The 15,813-nt window shown below is 40.5% G+C and overlaps 1 protein-coding gene across 7 annotated transcripts in view; it reads left to right on the forward strand.

Moving 5' to 3' along the window:
• Positions 1–15,813, forward strand: part of LOC124802487 (eukaryotic translation initiation factor 4 gamma-like) — a 117,740-nt gene that overhangs the window by 57,224 nt on the left and 44,703 nt on the right. For 4 of the 7 annotated variants that reach the window (XM_047263301.1, XM_047263327.1, XM_047263318.1 and 1 more), the window contains 2 exons: positions 6,717–6,780; positions 14,641–14,829. The exons of 1 other annotated variant lie outside the window; for it this stretch is intronic. In XM_047263301.1, coding sequence (XP_047119257.1) covers positions 6,717–6,780; positions 14,641–14,829 — 253 coding nt within the window. The remainder of the gene's footprint in view (positions 1–6,716; positions 6,781–14,640; positions 14,830–15,813) is intronic. 2 more of the 7 variants (XM_047263336.1, XM_047263345.1) reach the window with 1 other exon arrangement.

The following is a 15,813-nucleotide window of genomic DNA, read 5'->3' on the forward strand; positions in this document are numbered from 1 at the left end:
AACGATTCCAGAATTAATACGCTCAATCCAACTCAATTGGAATACCGATTCCATTTCGCGGAACGGTTTTAAATATCACACACGATTCTCAGGAATCGATGGTGTAAAATGTTCCGGCCACTATCGCCGATGGCTATCATCAGGATGTAAAATGTCCCAACGTTTCGGCGCATCACCGAAGTCTCCATGCAATAGCACAACTAAATTACGTTAGCAAATACAGGTATGCATAGATACATGCATGGTATGGAGCATAACGTCAGTCAGGGCACTCGCAGCCCTAACAAACAGCGTGTGTTTAATCCTATGGCAGATCCGCCTTTCAGATACTGTGCATAATAAAGTAAATGCGTTTACCTAATAATTCTTTGATTCTTTAGTATCAAATTATGTTGAATTTCACTTTACAAAGTTGATAGTTTGCTGGAAATGTGCATAACTAATTATGAGCTACATAACCTGCAGAGTAATTGGATAGTTTAAAGATTTAGCTATAGTTCATCGATCTACATAATTAATTTAAGAATTATGCGAAACAGTCTTGAAGTATTCATGTACTATCCATGTGACGCATAAAAACTAGTAGGCCCCGTCTTACTAGCTCTTGTGTTTCAAACAGGCAGTGTCACTGCCGTGGTACTGTAACCAATATATATGTTACTTCAATATGAAATGTCTCGCAGACTACCCAGAAGAACATACAGTAAAAGTTATTTTATTTCGCAAAAATTTCATTATATGACAGAGCCTACTAGTTATAACTTAATGGAAGCAATTAACATTTGACCTTAAATTCAGTAATGCGCACTAACTGTGAACCTATTCCTGCAATAGTCCCTTCGGATAATTTCTTTCCTTCTCTACCCGACCTGCACTCAACATACTCTCCGTAATGTATCACAGGAAAAGAAATAATCAGGACAGATTTGATAGTGGTACGTTTCTTCCGTGTTCTATGCGCCAAATTCACTTTGGACTGACCATGCAAGATTCTAATCACTACAACACTTATCTGTGACTAGCAGTGGCACTACCAAAGGATCCAATTCGAGGTGCAATTGCGTCTCTTGTCTATTATGTGAAAACTGGCACATTCAGAGAGTTGTAGGAGAGACCTGCAGTTTGAAAAAAGACCTTTCAGTCGATGAGAAGGTCTTTAGAGATGGAGCTTCGATTGTGGAAGGAAATCGGTCGTATTCTCTCCAAACGAACCATTCAAGGCTTACGTTTTTGCTTGGAATCTGGATCCCAAACACGAAAGGGCATGTTTACATACAGGAAGATTGAGTTAAGTGGCTCTCTGAGCACTATGGGACTCAACTGCTGAGGTCATTAGGCCCCTAGAACTTAGAACTAGTTAAACCTAACTAACCTAAGGACATCACAAACATCCATGCCCGAGGCAGGATTCGAACCTGCGACCGTAGCGATCTTGCGGTTCCAGACTGCAGCGCCTTTAACCGCACGGCCACTTCGGCCGGCCGATTGAGTTAAGTGTCAGGATCTGAACGTGGATCGAATTCCTACTGCACAAATATAAAATATGACAGTTCCCTAAGGTGTGACCAAGCTGTTTACTGAGAAGCGAAAAGCGACAAGGAATAATGAAACATACGTATAACAGAATCATTAAGAAAATCTGAAACAGATTTTTCAGTGAAATATTAAACTCTTTTTTTTTTTTACTTGTAATGCTTATAAGAAAAGAGTAAGATTATAAAGATTGACATAAAGACGTTCAATGACGGCTACTGAACACCATATTAGTCGTTCATCTTTTACCGTCATTAACGTGAAGTTCATTTACAGTCGGGCTTCAGCTCTGCAGAGATACACATTTTCTGCTCTTTCAGCCACGCGTCGTTCTGTGTTATGGCAAAATTTAACCTGTTATCGACATACTTGCGATTTAGCGTCAATGTACAACTTGGCGTCACATTTTTCACATTCTCAAACAGTTCCCAATGATATTAATTATGTGCAGTGGCCCAGATAAGCCTATAACCTACTGGACATTGAACCTTCAACTTGCCAAACAAGAAACGATATTTATTTACTAGTCTCGAGTTAGAAGCACATGTGGAGTTTAAGCCGATGATCTGAGTAAACTGTCAGAGATAACTGCTACGACTAACAAGTATTTAACATCCGTCAGATTATTGTTAAAACAAATGATTAATTCTATCGGTTAATGCAACAGCAAGTCTCTGCTTTATAGCACGATCCAGGAATACTTTTAAAGGTGGAAGTAATCGATTGTAAGGTGTTACTGCTGCGTCAATTGATTACACGTGCTGGGAATCATTACTAAAGCGGGTCAACGTGTGTGACAACCACTCTGAGTTCAATGGGGACAGGAAAAATAGCGATTTCATGAATAAAAACAGCAGCTGTCACCAGGTGAATAGTTGCAAGTGTGCTTGGTGGAGATTGTAGAGGCGTACAAAGGACCAAAAGCGTCACTACATAGTCAACTCCTGGAGTAGCATGTGAAATGTTGTGATTGAGAGCGACGAATCATGATATATGAGGGTGTCATGATCCAAACAAGAAACCACTTAGTATCTTGAAAACAGACTCAAAGGTAGGGGAATATTATTATATCATGAAAGTGGAGACATACGTTCAATATTAAAGTGGCGATCTGGATATTGATTTCATCCTCATGGATGAATATGTCTATTCTCATTCGACCTCAAGTCAAAGTAACACCGTTCGCACGCCAAGAAAGCTTAGTAAAATCGCTATTTCTCAATACAGATAAAGGATTCATCACAGTCAGCACTATTAATTGAATGGTCGCTGACGAAGCTGTTATCTGTGGTAAAACACCGTAATGAAATATCGAACGACTCACACAGTATTTCCATTTGGCGAAGGGCCTAATTAATTGCAGCACTCTTTAGCTGCAGGTTCAGAGATAATGTTCATAACAAAAAGGCTCCCAATTCAATCAGATTGCACGATTAGTGATGAGCTCTGGAGAATTGTTTATCTCTTTCACTACCATTTTTTTCAATGAAAGGCATTAATCTATGGTTATTTTAATTAATTTTGTAGTCAGAAACAACACGATGAAAAAAATTTCCCGTCATTTCGTTTTTCAACGCGGGGAGGGGTGGGACATACATGGATATTTATAGGTATCTCCCGGTTTTCAGATGATTGCACAAAAACTGCAAGACTTACAGAAACAGACACACATCAGTTGGCAGAGCATCCCTCCAAGTTTGTAGCTCATATACGGCCACCGTGTGTGACGCGGCAAACCTCAGTACGTGCGTGCAATTCATTAACACCAAGTGTCTGGAAAGGCGCTATACAAATCTGTTTATTTGGTTGCCTACTTGCAGGCGAGAACAAATTTGATGCTACAATACGGAGCGGAGGGGAATAGTATATTGACAAAGAAACTTGAAAACAGCACAACTCTCACAGGTGCAAAGTGCAACTATAAGAATTCTGCAAAGCATTAGCAAGCTTCTCATTACTAATGGGGCTTTGATACACAGCAACAAAGAGCAGCAAAACCAGCTGGTTCTCTGATAACTTATCTTGTGACGCAAACGTGCAGCAAATTCCCATTGGGTCTGTGATAACGTATCGTGGAACACATACTTCCCAATGGTAGTGAGAGGGCTACACATTTAGGGGTAATGTTACCAACGATATGTAATAGGACCAGCACTTAATACAGCAGTGTGGAAGACGAATAGGAGACTAAGAACTGTGCGGTAGGAATCCAGTGGAAAAAAAAACATGCAATACAACAGTGTGACAAATCCTGGAGAACTAATCCACTGTTTAGAGTCATTATGAGGTAGACGTGTTAGCAGACATCGAACTAATTCGGTGATGCGCTGCTATGACCGTAACAAATGGTTGAAATGGCTCTGAGCACTATGGGACTCAACTTCTGAGGTCATCAGTCCCCTAGAACTTAGAACTACTTAAACCTAACTAACCTAAGGACATTACACACATCCATGTCCGAGGCAGGATTCGAACTTGCGACCGTAGCGGTCTCGCGGTTCCAGACTGCAGCGCCTAGAACCGCACGGCCACTCCGGCCGGCTGACTGTAACAGCTTAGTATAACTTATGTAACTGTGTAACGGAGTTGTTTGGGAAACGTAAAGACGAATCTGCGGAAAATGCTGACCCCGTTTTCGTATAATTTTGTTGACTACATTTAGAGAATTAGCACACGAGAAGGCCTTTAGCCCTGTGTAAATGAAAACAATCTGTCTAGGTGTTCGAATGATCTGATTCTCTAGTGCTATTTTTTTAAAATGATAGGCAGGCATTGTAGTAATGAAGCTGTCAGCCGGGTCTCTTAAGTACTCCACTGCAGACCACCCTGGCAGTATGGGCTGGATGGTTCTGTATTTAGTATGGTATTTAAAATTCTGGAGACGGCAAAGAGCCTGGAACATCAGAAGGATGTTAAGCATAGAGAGATTATAAAATGAACACCAACAAAAGCAGACTTATGGCAATTGAGTTAGTCGAATTAAATCAGATGATGCAGATGGAATTAGATTACGAATTGTGGAACCAAAGGGTAGTAGACAAGTCTGACTATTTGGATACCAAAATAACTGCCGAGGGTAGAAGTAAGGAGGATATAAAATGGAGGCTGGTCACAACAAGAAAAGCGTCACTGAAAAAGAGAAATTTACTAACAGCTAATATAAATTTAAGTGTTAGAAAGTCTTATGTGAATGTGAGTATGGTGTTTTGTGGAAGTGAAACGTGGACGATGAACAGCACCTATAGGAAAAGAATAGAATCTTTCGAAACGAGGTATAACAGACTTCTGAAGATTAGGTGGGTAGATCGTGAAAAGGCACTACGTCAAACTGGGGAGGATAGAGCACAGCTTGATTACCGCACCCTGACGCGTCAAGAAATACATATTCAACTTGGTAATGGAGCGAAATGTGCGGAGTGGAAGTCCATTACTAGAATGGAATGATCGCATAGGCTCGGTACCAGTTAAATCTAGCGGCAAACAACGGTTGACTGGTAGGGTACTGGAAAAACGCACTCATTCTACAAAGGAAACGGCTTATACAGCATTCACGCAGGACATTCTAGAATGCTGCTCAGGTGTGTGGGACCTATACGAAATGGGACTAACACCAGATACTGAATGTATACAACGAATGACAATACGAATGATCACGGCTTCGTTTCGTTCCCGGAGAGCGTCACGAAAACGCTGAAAACCTGAACTGGCAGATGCTTGAAGATGGATGCCAACATGCTTGCATTATATGATATCCTGCTAAAGCCTACACACCAAATTTGAAGAACTAGTATTAAGTGTCCTCAAGTGTCGTTCCCGCAGGGAATGTGAAGACAACATTAGACTAACCACTGCACACAGGGAGGCGTTATTTCTGTGATCCATACCTGAGTGGAACTGGAAGAAACTCTAATATTTTCTACAATGGGAAGTACTCTCAGCCACGAACTTCACAGTGATTTACAGAATATGGCTTAAGATGTAGAAAAATTGAAAAGGGAGACAAGGATGTAGTTTTTAGTAGTTGTGCAGAGATGAAGAGGACTGAATCAAACCAGTCTTCACAGTGGAGATCATCACATAACGTCTTGGAGTTTGGCTCTGTAGATTTGTAGATGGAAGGGGTTGACGAAGTAACAAATGAAATCCAATCGATAAAATCGCGTGGCACAGTTTCAACGAATAAGCCACGCTATAGAACGCCGACTCAAAACTTCACCTGAAACTTCCGGGGTAATGGCCGTGGTCAATATATAAAACTTCCTCCTAACGTTTCATCCTCGACTGCAGCAAACATCTTCAGAGATAAAGCGGCGAACTGCAACCAGAGCCTGGTAGCGCTGAATGCATGGGCAGTGCAGAAGGCACAACTGTCCATCATATGACGTTGGCTACGAGATTATCTGTGGTAATGCCAACGTCCTCTACTAAAACTAATCGATTGTCATTCTTACGGTGCAATGCCTTCTTCTTTTCCGTTAAAATTATTACGGTGTTTATAAACCTCAATAGTGTCTCTATACATGCGCGCATGATAATGCGATGTTTTCGATATGACGTATGTCTCACTGAATTTTATTTCATGATCACCAACTTAGTAAACATGTTCCGCTACTGCCGATTTACCCGTACGTCCCAGGCCGTAATTCCTCTTGTAGGGATAAATCGGCGGTGGTGGAACAACAGAAAATAGGAAATTGTTAAATGAGAAAAAATTTGGATGTCAACGTTGCACCGTAAGAATGACGAGCGATTACTTTAAATCGAGTGTGTTGGCATTACAAGAGATAATTTTGTAGCCGACGTCACTTGTTGGAATGTGGTGCCCTCTACACTGCCCATATATTCGACGTTCTCTCAAGTCCTGGTTGCAGTTCGCCGCCTTACCTCTGAAGATATCTCCTGCAGTCGGAGATGAAACGTTGGGAGAAAGTTTTATACATCGATCACGGCCTTTTAGCCCGGAACTTTCGTGTGAAGTCTGTACCGACCGTAAAAGCTTAATTTGGATGAGCCAACTCAAAAGTTCTTCGTCGCTTGTAGTATTAGACTATTTCGTAACACAGTACCTCCCAATGTGTAATCAAATCCACTTTTCCTTTCATCCTAATGTTGTCCGTGGTTCCCTCCTAAGCGTTTCACATAGTGGCGTTCTGATAAACAACGATTGTCTTGTGTGTTAACAGAGGCACCCCGTGGAGTGTTCCGCTGCTGGGGACTAGCTCGCTTGTGAATGCTGAGAATAACACGGTATGAAGCTAACCATTAACTCGGCTGCAATCTTCCGGAGCGTTTATTGGGGCAAATCGCCAGACACTCGCCCGCGCTGAGCGGCAAACAGTCCTGCCCGATTTAAACGCTCGGGAATATTTAGACTGCCAGATGGTGCCAAGAGACTAGAGCAGAATTTCCCGTCTCACATGATAAATGACTCATCCAAAATTACCACTCTATTAACAATATGCAACAAAATCAAACAGCTTCTCACAATTACTCAAAAAATCATCGTTTTAGGTAATATTTAAAATTACACTGTTTTGCTTTACTTAGTACATACAGACCCTAATGGTTCAGTTTCTCATTAATGAAGCTTCTAATATTTAATAACTTTCTTCTGATCTGTGCATCTTTTCAACTAACTTTGCATTTACACATATACAAGTAAAGGCTTTTGTTTCTGTTGTACGAGGATGTATTAGATAAGTCAAAGTCTCGCAGATATTCGGCTGTAGATGCTCATGAAACACCACAGCCTTCATAATATTACAGAACGACAAAGAAGGCTGTCGCTAAATTTTTAAAAATTAACAAATACCAAAATTTTCACTTTTCAGTTCAGTGTTTTTGTCTGTATTCATAATACTGTGTCGCTAAAAAACTGAATTTATATGTTTGAAAAGTCTATTAAAATAGACAAACAGCCGAATATCTGTAGATACATTACTGATTAAAATTAGAATCGCGCCCTGCGGCCTCTGTCATTCCTCGCGGCTGAACGTTTGGTTCCTTAGAATTTCAACAAAAAGTTTATTCGAAGCTGTCTTCAAGACATATAAGGACAGGAATTAAATCTGCCTCTCAAATAAGGCATGTGTAACGCAATATTGCTATTTTAAATATAAGAGAAGAACGGAAATTCATCAATTCGCTGAAAAACTGAAATGACCATAGTTATCGAACGACAGTAAACAGTAAAATTTGAATCTTTGGCAGTGGTAAGTAACTGCGGAACCGCGTTGAAAAGTTTTCAGTACGTCCATAAGCACACTCTACTATTTTACGAATAAACTGGAAAATGAATGACAAGAAAGGAACATCTCTCTAGGCATGGTGTTTGTATAATATTAAATTTGGAAAAACTGGCTGTATCTGTGCACTGGTGGTTAAGAATCTGGAGACGCGTTTTATCTGAAATCAGTACTCAGTGGACTGTGATAGAAACGTAAGAAGAAATAATGGTCCATTTTTTTTATTTTTTTATACATAGAAAGACCCAAAAGAAATGAAAACGACTGAAACCATAAAGTAACTGACAAATTTCATTCCTATTTTCCTTCGATATTGCTCAACTCATAGCTCTAGACTATCAGCTCTCGAGAATTCTTTTCAGCTAATATTCGCTGTCAGCCATAAGAACTGATGAATCAACAGCTGAACATCGGGTTTTTTTCGTCGGCGGGAGTGCGTAGTTTAGTTCTAGATAACAAAATATTTTTCTTTGATGAGACGAAAGACCAGATATTGTCTGTATATGCTGAGACTCGAAAATCGTGTTAGGTCTTTTTCTGCACCTCAGGTAGTACATAGCTGCCTGTTGTAGTTCATACTTCTAATGGTGATGCTGAATCCAACTATCTCTTCGGTTTTGCTTGGTTGGCTCTAGTATTTGAAACACAGTACATTTTATAAAAAAAAAAGTAAATGAGACCGAAAAATACTATAGGAAAAAATCACTACTAAAAATAGCGTGCATGTGTTACCATGTCATTATAAACTCAATGTATGGAACCTCACAATAAAACTGGAGCCTACATATATCATTAGGTGCACAATTATTGCATTAGAAATCTCTATCTGTCTGATTTTCTCTTATGTGGATTACCAAGAGAGCTGTGTTGCAGGCTTAAACAGTAGTCCACTTTAGTATACCTGTCCCATCTAGCCTGATGTCTTTCATCCATCACTTTGGTATCCCCATGGGACCTCTTTCACTGTTCCTCACCGAAATCGCGAAGATTTTACTGGAAGTCTTTGTAAGTGGCTGTGGAGAAAGTGGAGATAGTTTGTAAATATGTTGTGGGTCAATTCTTCATAGTTGTGCACTTTACAGTTGCCCAAGAAATTCCTTACAACAGAGACAAAACTGTTCCTGGCACATGCTTCATGTCTTTCATTACCGTCGTAAAATCTCAATTATTGATGAACATGAGAATTTGAAGACATTCGAAGATCCCGTTTTAAGTTTTTCATTACTGAGGCCAGGAAAGGATCTGCAGATATATATGATAGTATTTCCATTTCTATCCAGTTGCTTCACCAGTTTCTCCATTAGAAACAGTTTAATGTGCAATCGCGGGAAATTTTTTATTTTCTGTCAACCAAAAGTTCATTTCTGATGTTTGCTACATCAACTGCTACGTTTTCGCTTGCAGGCCATGTTACTTTTCACCAAGCTCTACTAAATCCACATGTATATGAGACATGCGTTCTCTGTATAGCCACATAGCTGCACAAGCACGAAAATGACCGTCTTCATATCAACACAAAAAGACCACTTGTGCTGACGGCAACAAAGTATCTGCAGGACCATCCCGACAGTTTCATATTCCTCATGTAGTTATGTTGAAAGAGCAATTGGAATACATGCGTAGCAGTTGCCGTTATGTAATAGCTCACAATGCAAGCGTCTCGAGGATCTATATGCAAAAGCTTCGAATCCTATCGATACTCCGGTAAACCCATTTTGATAAGTACTTAAGCGTTATTTTCGCAGTACACAAGTTCACTTAAGTGTGGAAAAAACTAATTTTCTCCACACCGGTAAACTATAATCTTAGCTTCTGTCTTCGAATACTTGTTTTCTTTTAACCTAAATGCCAACAGTTAAGATAGTTTCTTAGACAGACTGAGGTCTAATATCTGACTGCTGAATTCTCCCTGGAAGAACTTCCTAGGGTGTTACAGCATTTACTTCTAATTCAAATCCACTGCTACTGACACCGCCCAAGTCTTCGATATTTGACGATGGAATTTTTTGCAGTTACAGGAACATTTACGTTTATGGCACAGGTCATGTTTCTGACTTTCCACTTCTTTGTATCTGCTGAAGCCATTTAAATTCAGTAACAAAAATGACAATCATCGCGTTGGTTTCTTGGCTCTCTTTCCTTCAAAAGTGAAACATTTGCTTTCACCATTTGTCCACTGTCTTAGGCACTCCACAGTACTTTTAGGAGCAGCTTGCGAGGTTTGCAAGACATAATCGGTTAACAACTCAGCGCTATTCTTCCTGTTATTTTGAAGAATATATGCGTCACAAATATAATAGAACTCATCGGGATAATTTAAACAACCTGTTAGTGAAGAACTTGTTAGCGAAGAACTGTTGTCCCCCGTGAAAACAGAAACGGAAGAAATAAAAACACGATTAAAAATCTAAGCAAAATATTATTACACTTACATTATATTATGGAGAAAAGACAAAGAAAACTAACATTAAAAATAAAAAATAGCTCTAGATTTTGTGGAGCAGCTATCTACGGAGACGGAGAACTCCTGCCCCTGTAAAAACAGAAGCGGAAAATATAAAAACATGTTAAAAATCTAAGCAAAATGTAATATCAACTACTATGATATTAGAGAGAAAAGTCACAAAAAACTAACATTAGAAATAAAAAAATAGCTCCGTGTTTTGTGGAACAGCTGTCTACAGATATGGAGAACAACAAAACGTAAAGATTTTCTGGATAAAAGCTTATACCTGAAAAACTAGAGCCAGTTTGGAAAACCAGAAAATAGATTTGGGTTCAGGATCACCGTATCATTGGAGTCAGTCCTGTAGACATACCCAAATGGTTTAATTGGTAAACGAGACTGCTTCCTGCCTGCACAAATTTTCATTTGCTACGTGATATTGATGACAGTAGTGTAAAAGAAATATGATATAGGGGAAGCATGATATGAGTAGATGGGTGAAGCAACTTTGACATCAAAAGCAGAGTGAAATGTGAACGGAACAGCTGTACTCGTATCGAATGTTTCCTCGTAAATGAAGAAAACGTTTCTGAAACTGTACATCTGGTACAATAGATTGAATGAAAGTGAAATAGGGAAGACGTAACAAGGAAAATAGAATGCATTTGAAATGTCTTATTATAGAAGGATTTTCAAAATCATGTGTTTATATTACACATAAACTAGAGGTGTACAAGAAGGAGAGAAAACTCTATGGAAAACCACTTACCAGGATATGGACAAGTTAGTGGAACATGTGCTTAGACAATGATAAATCACTGGAAAGAAAAGCAGAAATGTCAGACACAAATTTGAAATGTGGGTAATAAATTACTTATAAGGGGAGTTCGGATCACTTATTTACTTTAAACTTTGTGCTCGTTTACTAGTCCATTAGGAGAAAATAATCTGCAAGTAGTATTCGCGAGAGAAGTTTTACGCTTCACTGGTGGGCGCTCGAACACTGTAACAGATGGATCGCTGGATCGAATCCCGCTCATGTTCTTCATTTAATTTATACGTTTCTCAATACTAGCCATGTTATTTCGTACTTATTACATTAGAAAGGTAATATGATGAAACGACACGTGTATTTCCATGAACTTCTATTGAATTTCCAATGTTATTTCGCTGTTTTTTAATTTTTCACGGTAAATGATAAGTGCCAAACAGTTGCAGGATAAAGATTTATTGAAATCCTGACCACGGTTTCAGTATAGCTAAATATACCTTCATCAGAAGCAAAAATACACTAAAATCACATCCTGCAGTGGAGATACATAAAACAATCTTGCCAAAGGCGTCGTCAGTAGTTTATCACGTCCATTTGTACTGCATAATTATGAATAGAAGGTCGATGCGAACACGGCATATCATCAGTACTTAGCCAGTGTTCATAATTATGCTGTACAAATCGAGGTGATATTTTAACTACCGATGACGCCTTTGGCACGATTGTTTTATGTATCTCCACTGCAGGATGTGATTTTAGTGTATTTTTGCTTATGATGAAGGTCTATTTAGATATACCGAAACTGTGGTCAGGATTTCAATAACTCTTTGTCCTTCAACTGTTTGGCTGTTATCATTTACCGTGAAGATTTTCAACAGTTGCTGCTTCAGCCATGTTTAAAATTTTGTCACTAATTTTTGTTATTACAACAAGTATTATGCGACTTTCATTTCTATAGCCAATTTCAAAGCTTTATTAGGCGCCTTCAGACTTGTTCATGTTTTATTGATAACGAACGAGAAATTGTTTATCGTGAAGATATTATTAAAATATATTCAATAGTGCATCGCCAATTTTCGGCACCGATATTTACGAAAATGTTGCGTTTCTTGTGGTTGCATCCAAATTGCTTTGTTTCTTCGAGGAAACTCTGGAGATTTCGTGTGCATTTGGGAAAATTGCATTCGTTCGCTGTAGTAAACGCCGTTTTAATTTTTTTTTCTATGTATGTAAGAAAAAAAGCATTCTGCACCTTCTAACGTCAAAAGCGCATCCGACGATTAATCGTACATTATCTTCACATTTTTCCGTTTGTAACTCTTTATAGTATCGAAAAAAGTTACTTATACCTTTATTTATCGATGTTTGAATTGGGCTTTCCAAGCCTGTCCAGATGATTCAAACGGCTCTGAGCACTATGGGCCTTAACATCTGAGGTGATCAGTCCCCTAGACACACACATCCATGTCCGAGGCAGGATTCGAATCTGCGACTGTAGCAGCAACGCGGTTCCGGACTGAAGCGCCTAGAAACGCTCGGTCACAACGGCCGGCTCCATACCTGTCTCTCGTCCTTGAAACCCGTGCCTCGCAGATCGAAGCGTCCAGGTGCAAAGCAGTCCTCGGTACCTCACCCAATTACACATCGAAGGAATTTCTGAAATCACGACAGGCGCACATTTTCAGGAAAACTTTATACGTTTGGTCGTTTACTTGTCAATGGTTACTAATATAATATTTGTTGCGATAATAAAAATTAGCAGACAACCAGACAACATTGGAAATTCAATAAAATTTCATGCAATAACATATGTCTTTTCATCATATTACCTTCCAAATGTGATATGTGTAACATAATATGACTAGTGTTGAAAAAAATTGCGGGGCTTCAAAGATAAAGGCATGACCGCTACCATCTCGTGCTCAGGGTCGCTACGCACCAGCACATCAATGACGCGTAAAATTTCTGTTGTGATTTTCTCGACGTCGCCTAAGTAACTCGCCTTACTACTTGGACGTTCTAGCGCGAATTCTTTACAGACGAATGGAAAAACTTGTAGAAGCCGACCTCGGGGAAGATCCGTTTGGATTCCGTAGAAATATTAGAACACGTGAGGCAATACTGACCTTACGTCTTATCTTAGAAGAAAGATTAAGGAAAGGCAAACCTACGTTCCTAGCAATTTGTATACTTAGAGACAGCTTTTGACAATGTTGACTGCAATACTCTCTTTCAAGTTCTAAAGTTGGCAGGGGTAAAATACAGGGAGCGAAAGGCTATTTACAATTTGTACAGAAACCTAGGGGCACGAAAGGGAAGCAGTGGTTGGGAAGGGAGTGAGACACGGTTGTAGCCTCTCCCAGATGTTATTCAATCTCTATAGTGTGCAAGCAGTAAAGGAAACGAAAGAAAAATTCGGAGTAGGTATTAAAATCTATGGAGAAGAAATAAAAACTTTGAGGTTCGCCGATGACATTGTAATTCTGTGAGAGACAGCAAAGAACTTGGAAAAGCAGTTGAACGGAATGGACAGTGTCTTGAAAGGAGGGTATAAGATGATCATCAACAAAAGCAAAACGAGGATCATGGAATGTAGTCGTGTTAACTCGGGTGATGCTGAGGGAATTAGATTAGGAAATGAGACACTTAAAGTGGTAACGGAGTTTTGCTTTTTGGTGAGCAAAATAACTGATGATAGTCGAAGTAGAGAGGATGTAAAATGTAGACTGGCTATGGCAAGGAAAGCGTTTCTGAAGAGGAGAAATTTGTTAACATCGAGTATAGATTTAAGTGTCAGGAAGTCGTTTCTGAAAGTATTTCTATGGAGTATAGCCATGTATGGAAGTGGAACGTGGACGATAAATAGTTTGGACCAGAAGAGAACAGAAGCTTTCGAAATGTGGTGCTACAGAAGAATGCTGAAGATTAGATGGGTAGATCACATAACTAATGAGGAGGTATTGAACAGAATTGTGGAGAAGAGGAGTTTGTGGCACAACTTGACAAGAAGAAGGGATCGGTTGGTAAGACATGTTCTGAGGCATCAAGGGATCACCAATGTAGTATTGGAGGGCAGCGTGGAGGGTAAAAATGGTAGAGGGGGACCAACAGATGAATACACTAAGCAGATTCAGAAGGGTGTAGGTTGCAGTAGTTACTCAGAGATGAAGAAGCTTGCACAGGATAGAGTAGCATGGAGAGCTGCATCAAATCAGTCTCAGGACTGAAGACCACAACAACAACAACTTGGACGTTATGTTGTCCTGATAGATTGCTAAAAGTGTACAAAGTTTGCACCTCGTGAGTGTGTTAGGTGTATGCAGTGATGAAAAGTATATCACAAGATAAGATGCGGAGCAGTATGAAACCACCTGAAAGACTGGTTACTTAATAAGAATAGGTGGGAGATCGGGGGAATTCCGAAGATGTGCGGCATAATGAGAAAATAAAATAATTTATACATGCTGTACCGGAGGAGGCGTTGGCGTTTTGGTTCCTCAACCTCCGGCTGTGCTAGGCCAAAGAAAATGAATTGCTAAACAAAATTCCCGGTTAAGGACCAAGCGAGCTGCTGGGTGACGTAGGCCGCAGGTCGCAGGGTGCGGTGTCGGCGGCGGTTAGCGTACAGCGGTGTGGTGGCGCAGGGCCAGACGTACCACCACATCATCCCGTACGCGGGGCACATGCGGCTGACGGCGGTGTCGGCGCCCACCTTCTCGACGCGCACCAGGCCCTCCGTCATCATGGCCGAGATCGACCGCATCAACCACCGCCTGCGCCCGTCTCTCGCCTACCAGCCCGCCGAGGACTTCCTCAACTCCAGATCCATCGTGGTAAGCCGACCTCCTCGTTCACTGTCTCGTCTCTAACCGCTCTGTCGCTTTTCCACCAATCTCTCTCGTTAGCTGACATGCTGCCATTCTAGTGTTAGGTGAATGGTGGGGTGATGCGCAGTAGCGTCCAAAAGTGTACCGTGGTTCCACGTGCCTTCTATGTTTTGGGGTGTGGGTTCAAAATTGAGTAAGCCTTAGGTCGCTAACGCTGGTTATATCTGTTGGTGAAACATTTTCACCCCAATACTTGGCCAGCAGGAGGAGGGGAGGTAGTGGCGTACAGTTCCTGAACACTGGATCTTACACCTAAGTCCGGGATCAAATGGTAAACCTATCTGCACTATCTTATGGAGGCAGGAGTTGTGACGCTGTTGATTGATGGTGAGCTGTCCTTCAGATGAGGACGAACTATGTGTTATGCAGACGGCGATCCACTTTTTGCTATTCGAGACGAGTGGCCCACGTACTGGCAACTTCATCATAATCATTAACAACTCTAACATACCATTACACTGTACACATACTCATTACAATCTCCCAATCTCCTAGACGACACAGCCAAACTCAGTACACTTGCAAGACACGAAAAGGGCAAAAATTATATGGTTCAAATGGCTCTGAGCACTATGGGACTTAACATCTGAGGTCATCAGTCCCCGAGAACTTAGAACTACTTAAACCTAACTAACCTAAGGACATCACACACATCCATGCCCGAGACAGGATTCGAACCTGCGACCGTAGCGGTCTCGCGGTTCCAGACTGAAGCGCCTAGAACCGCTCGGCCACCCCGGTCGGCCAAGAATTATATGTATAAAAAGGTTTGTACCATGACGTAAGCAACACTCCATGTTAAATGCAAAGGCCCCGAATTCGAGTATCAGTCCGGCATATAGTATTAAACTGCCACGAAGTTTCATACACTATTATAGTTTATCACCATGCACTCTTTTCTAAAATACCCATAAAAACAATCACAGACAG

This window comes from Schistocerca piceifrons, chromosome 1 (genome assembly GCF_021461385.2).
Source record: "Schistocerca piceifrons isolate TAMUIC-IGC-003096 chromosome 1, iqSchPice1.1, whole genome shotgun sequence".
NCBI classification, from domain to species: domain Eukaryota; kingdom Metazoa; phylum Arthropoda; class Insecta; order Orthoptera; family Acrididae; genus Schistocerca; species Schistocerca piceifrons.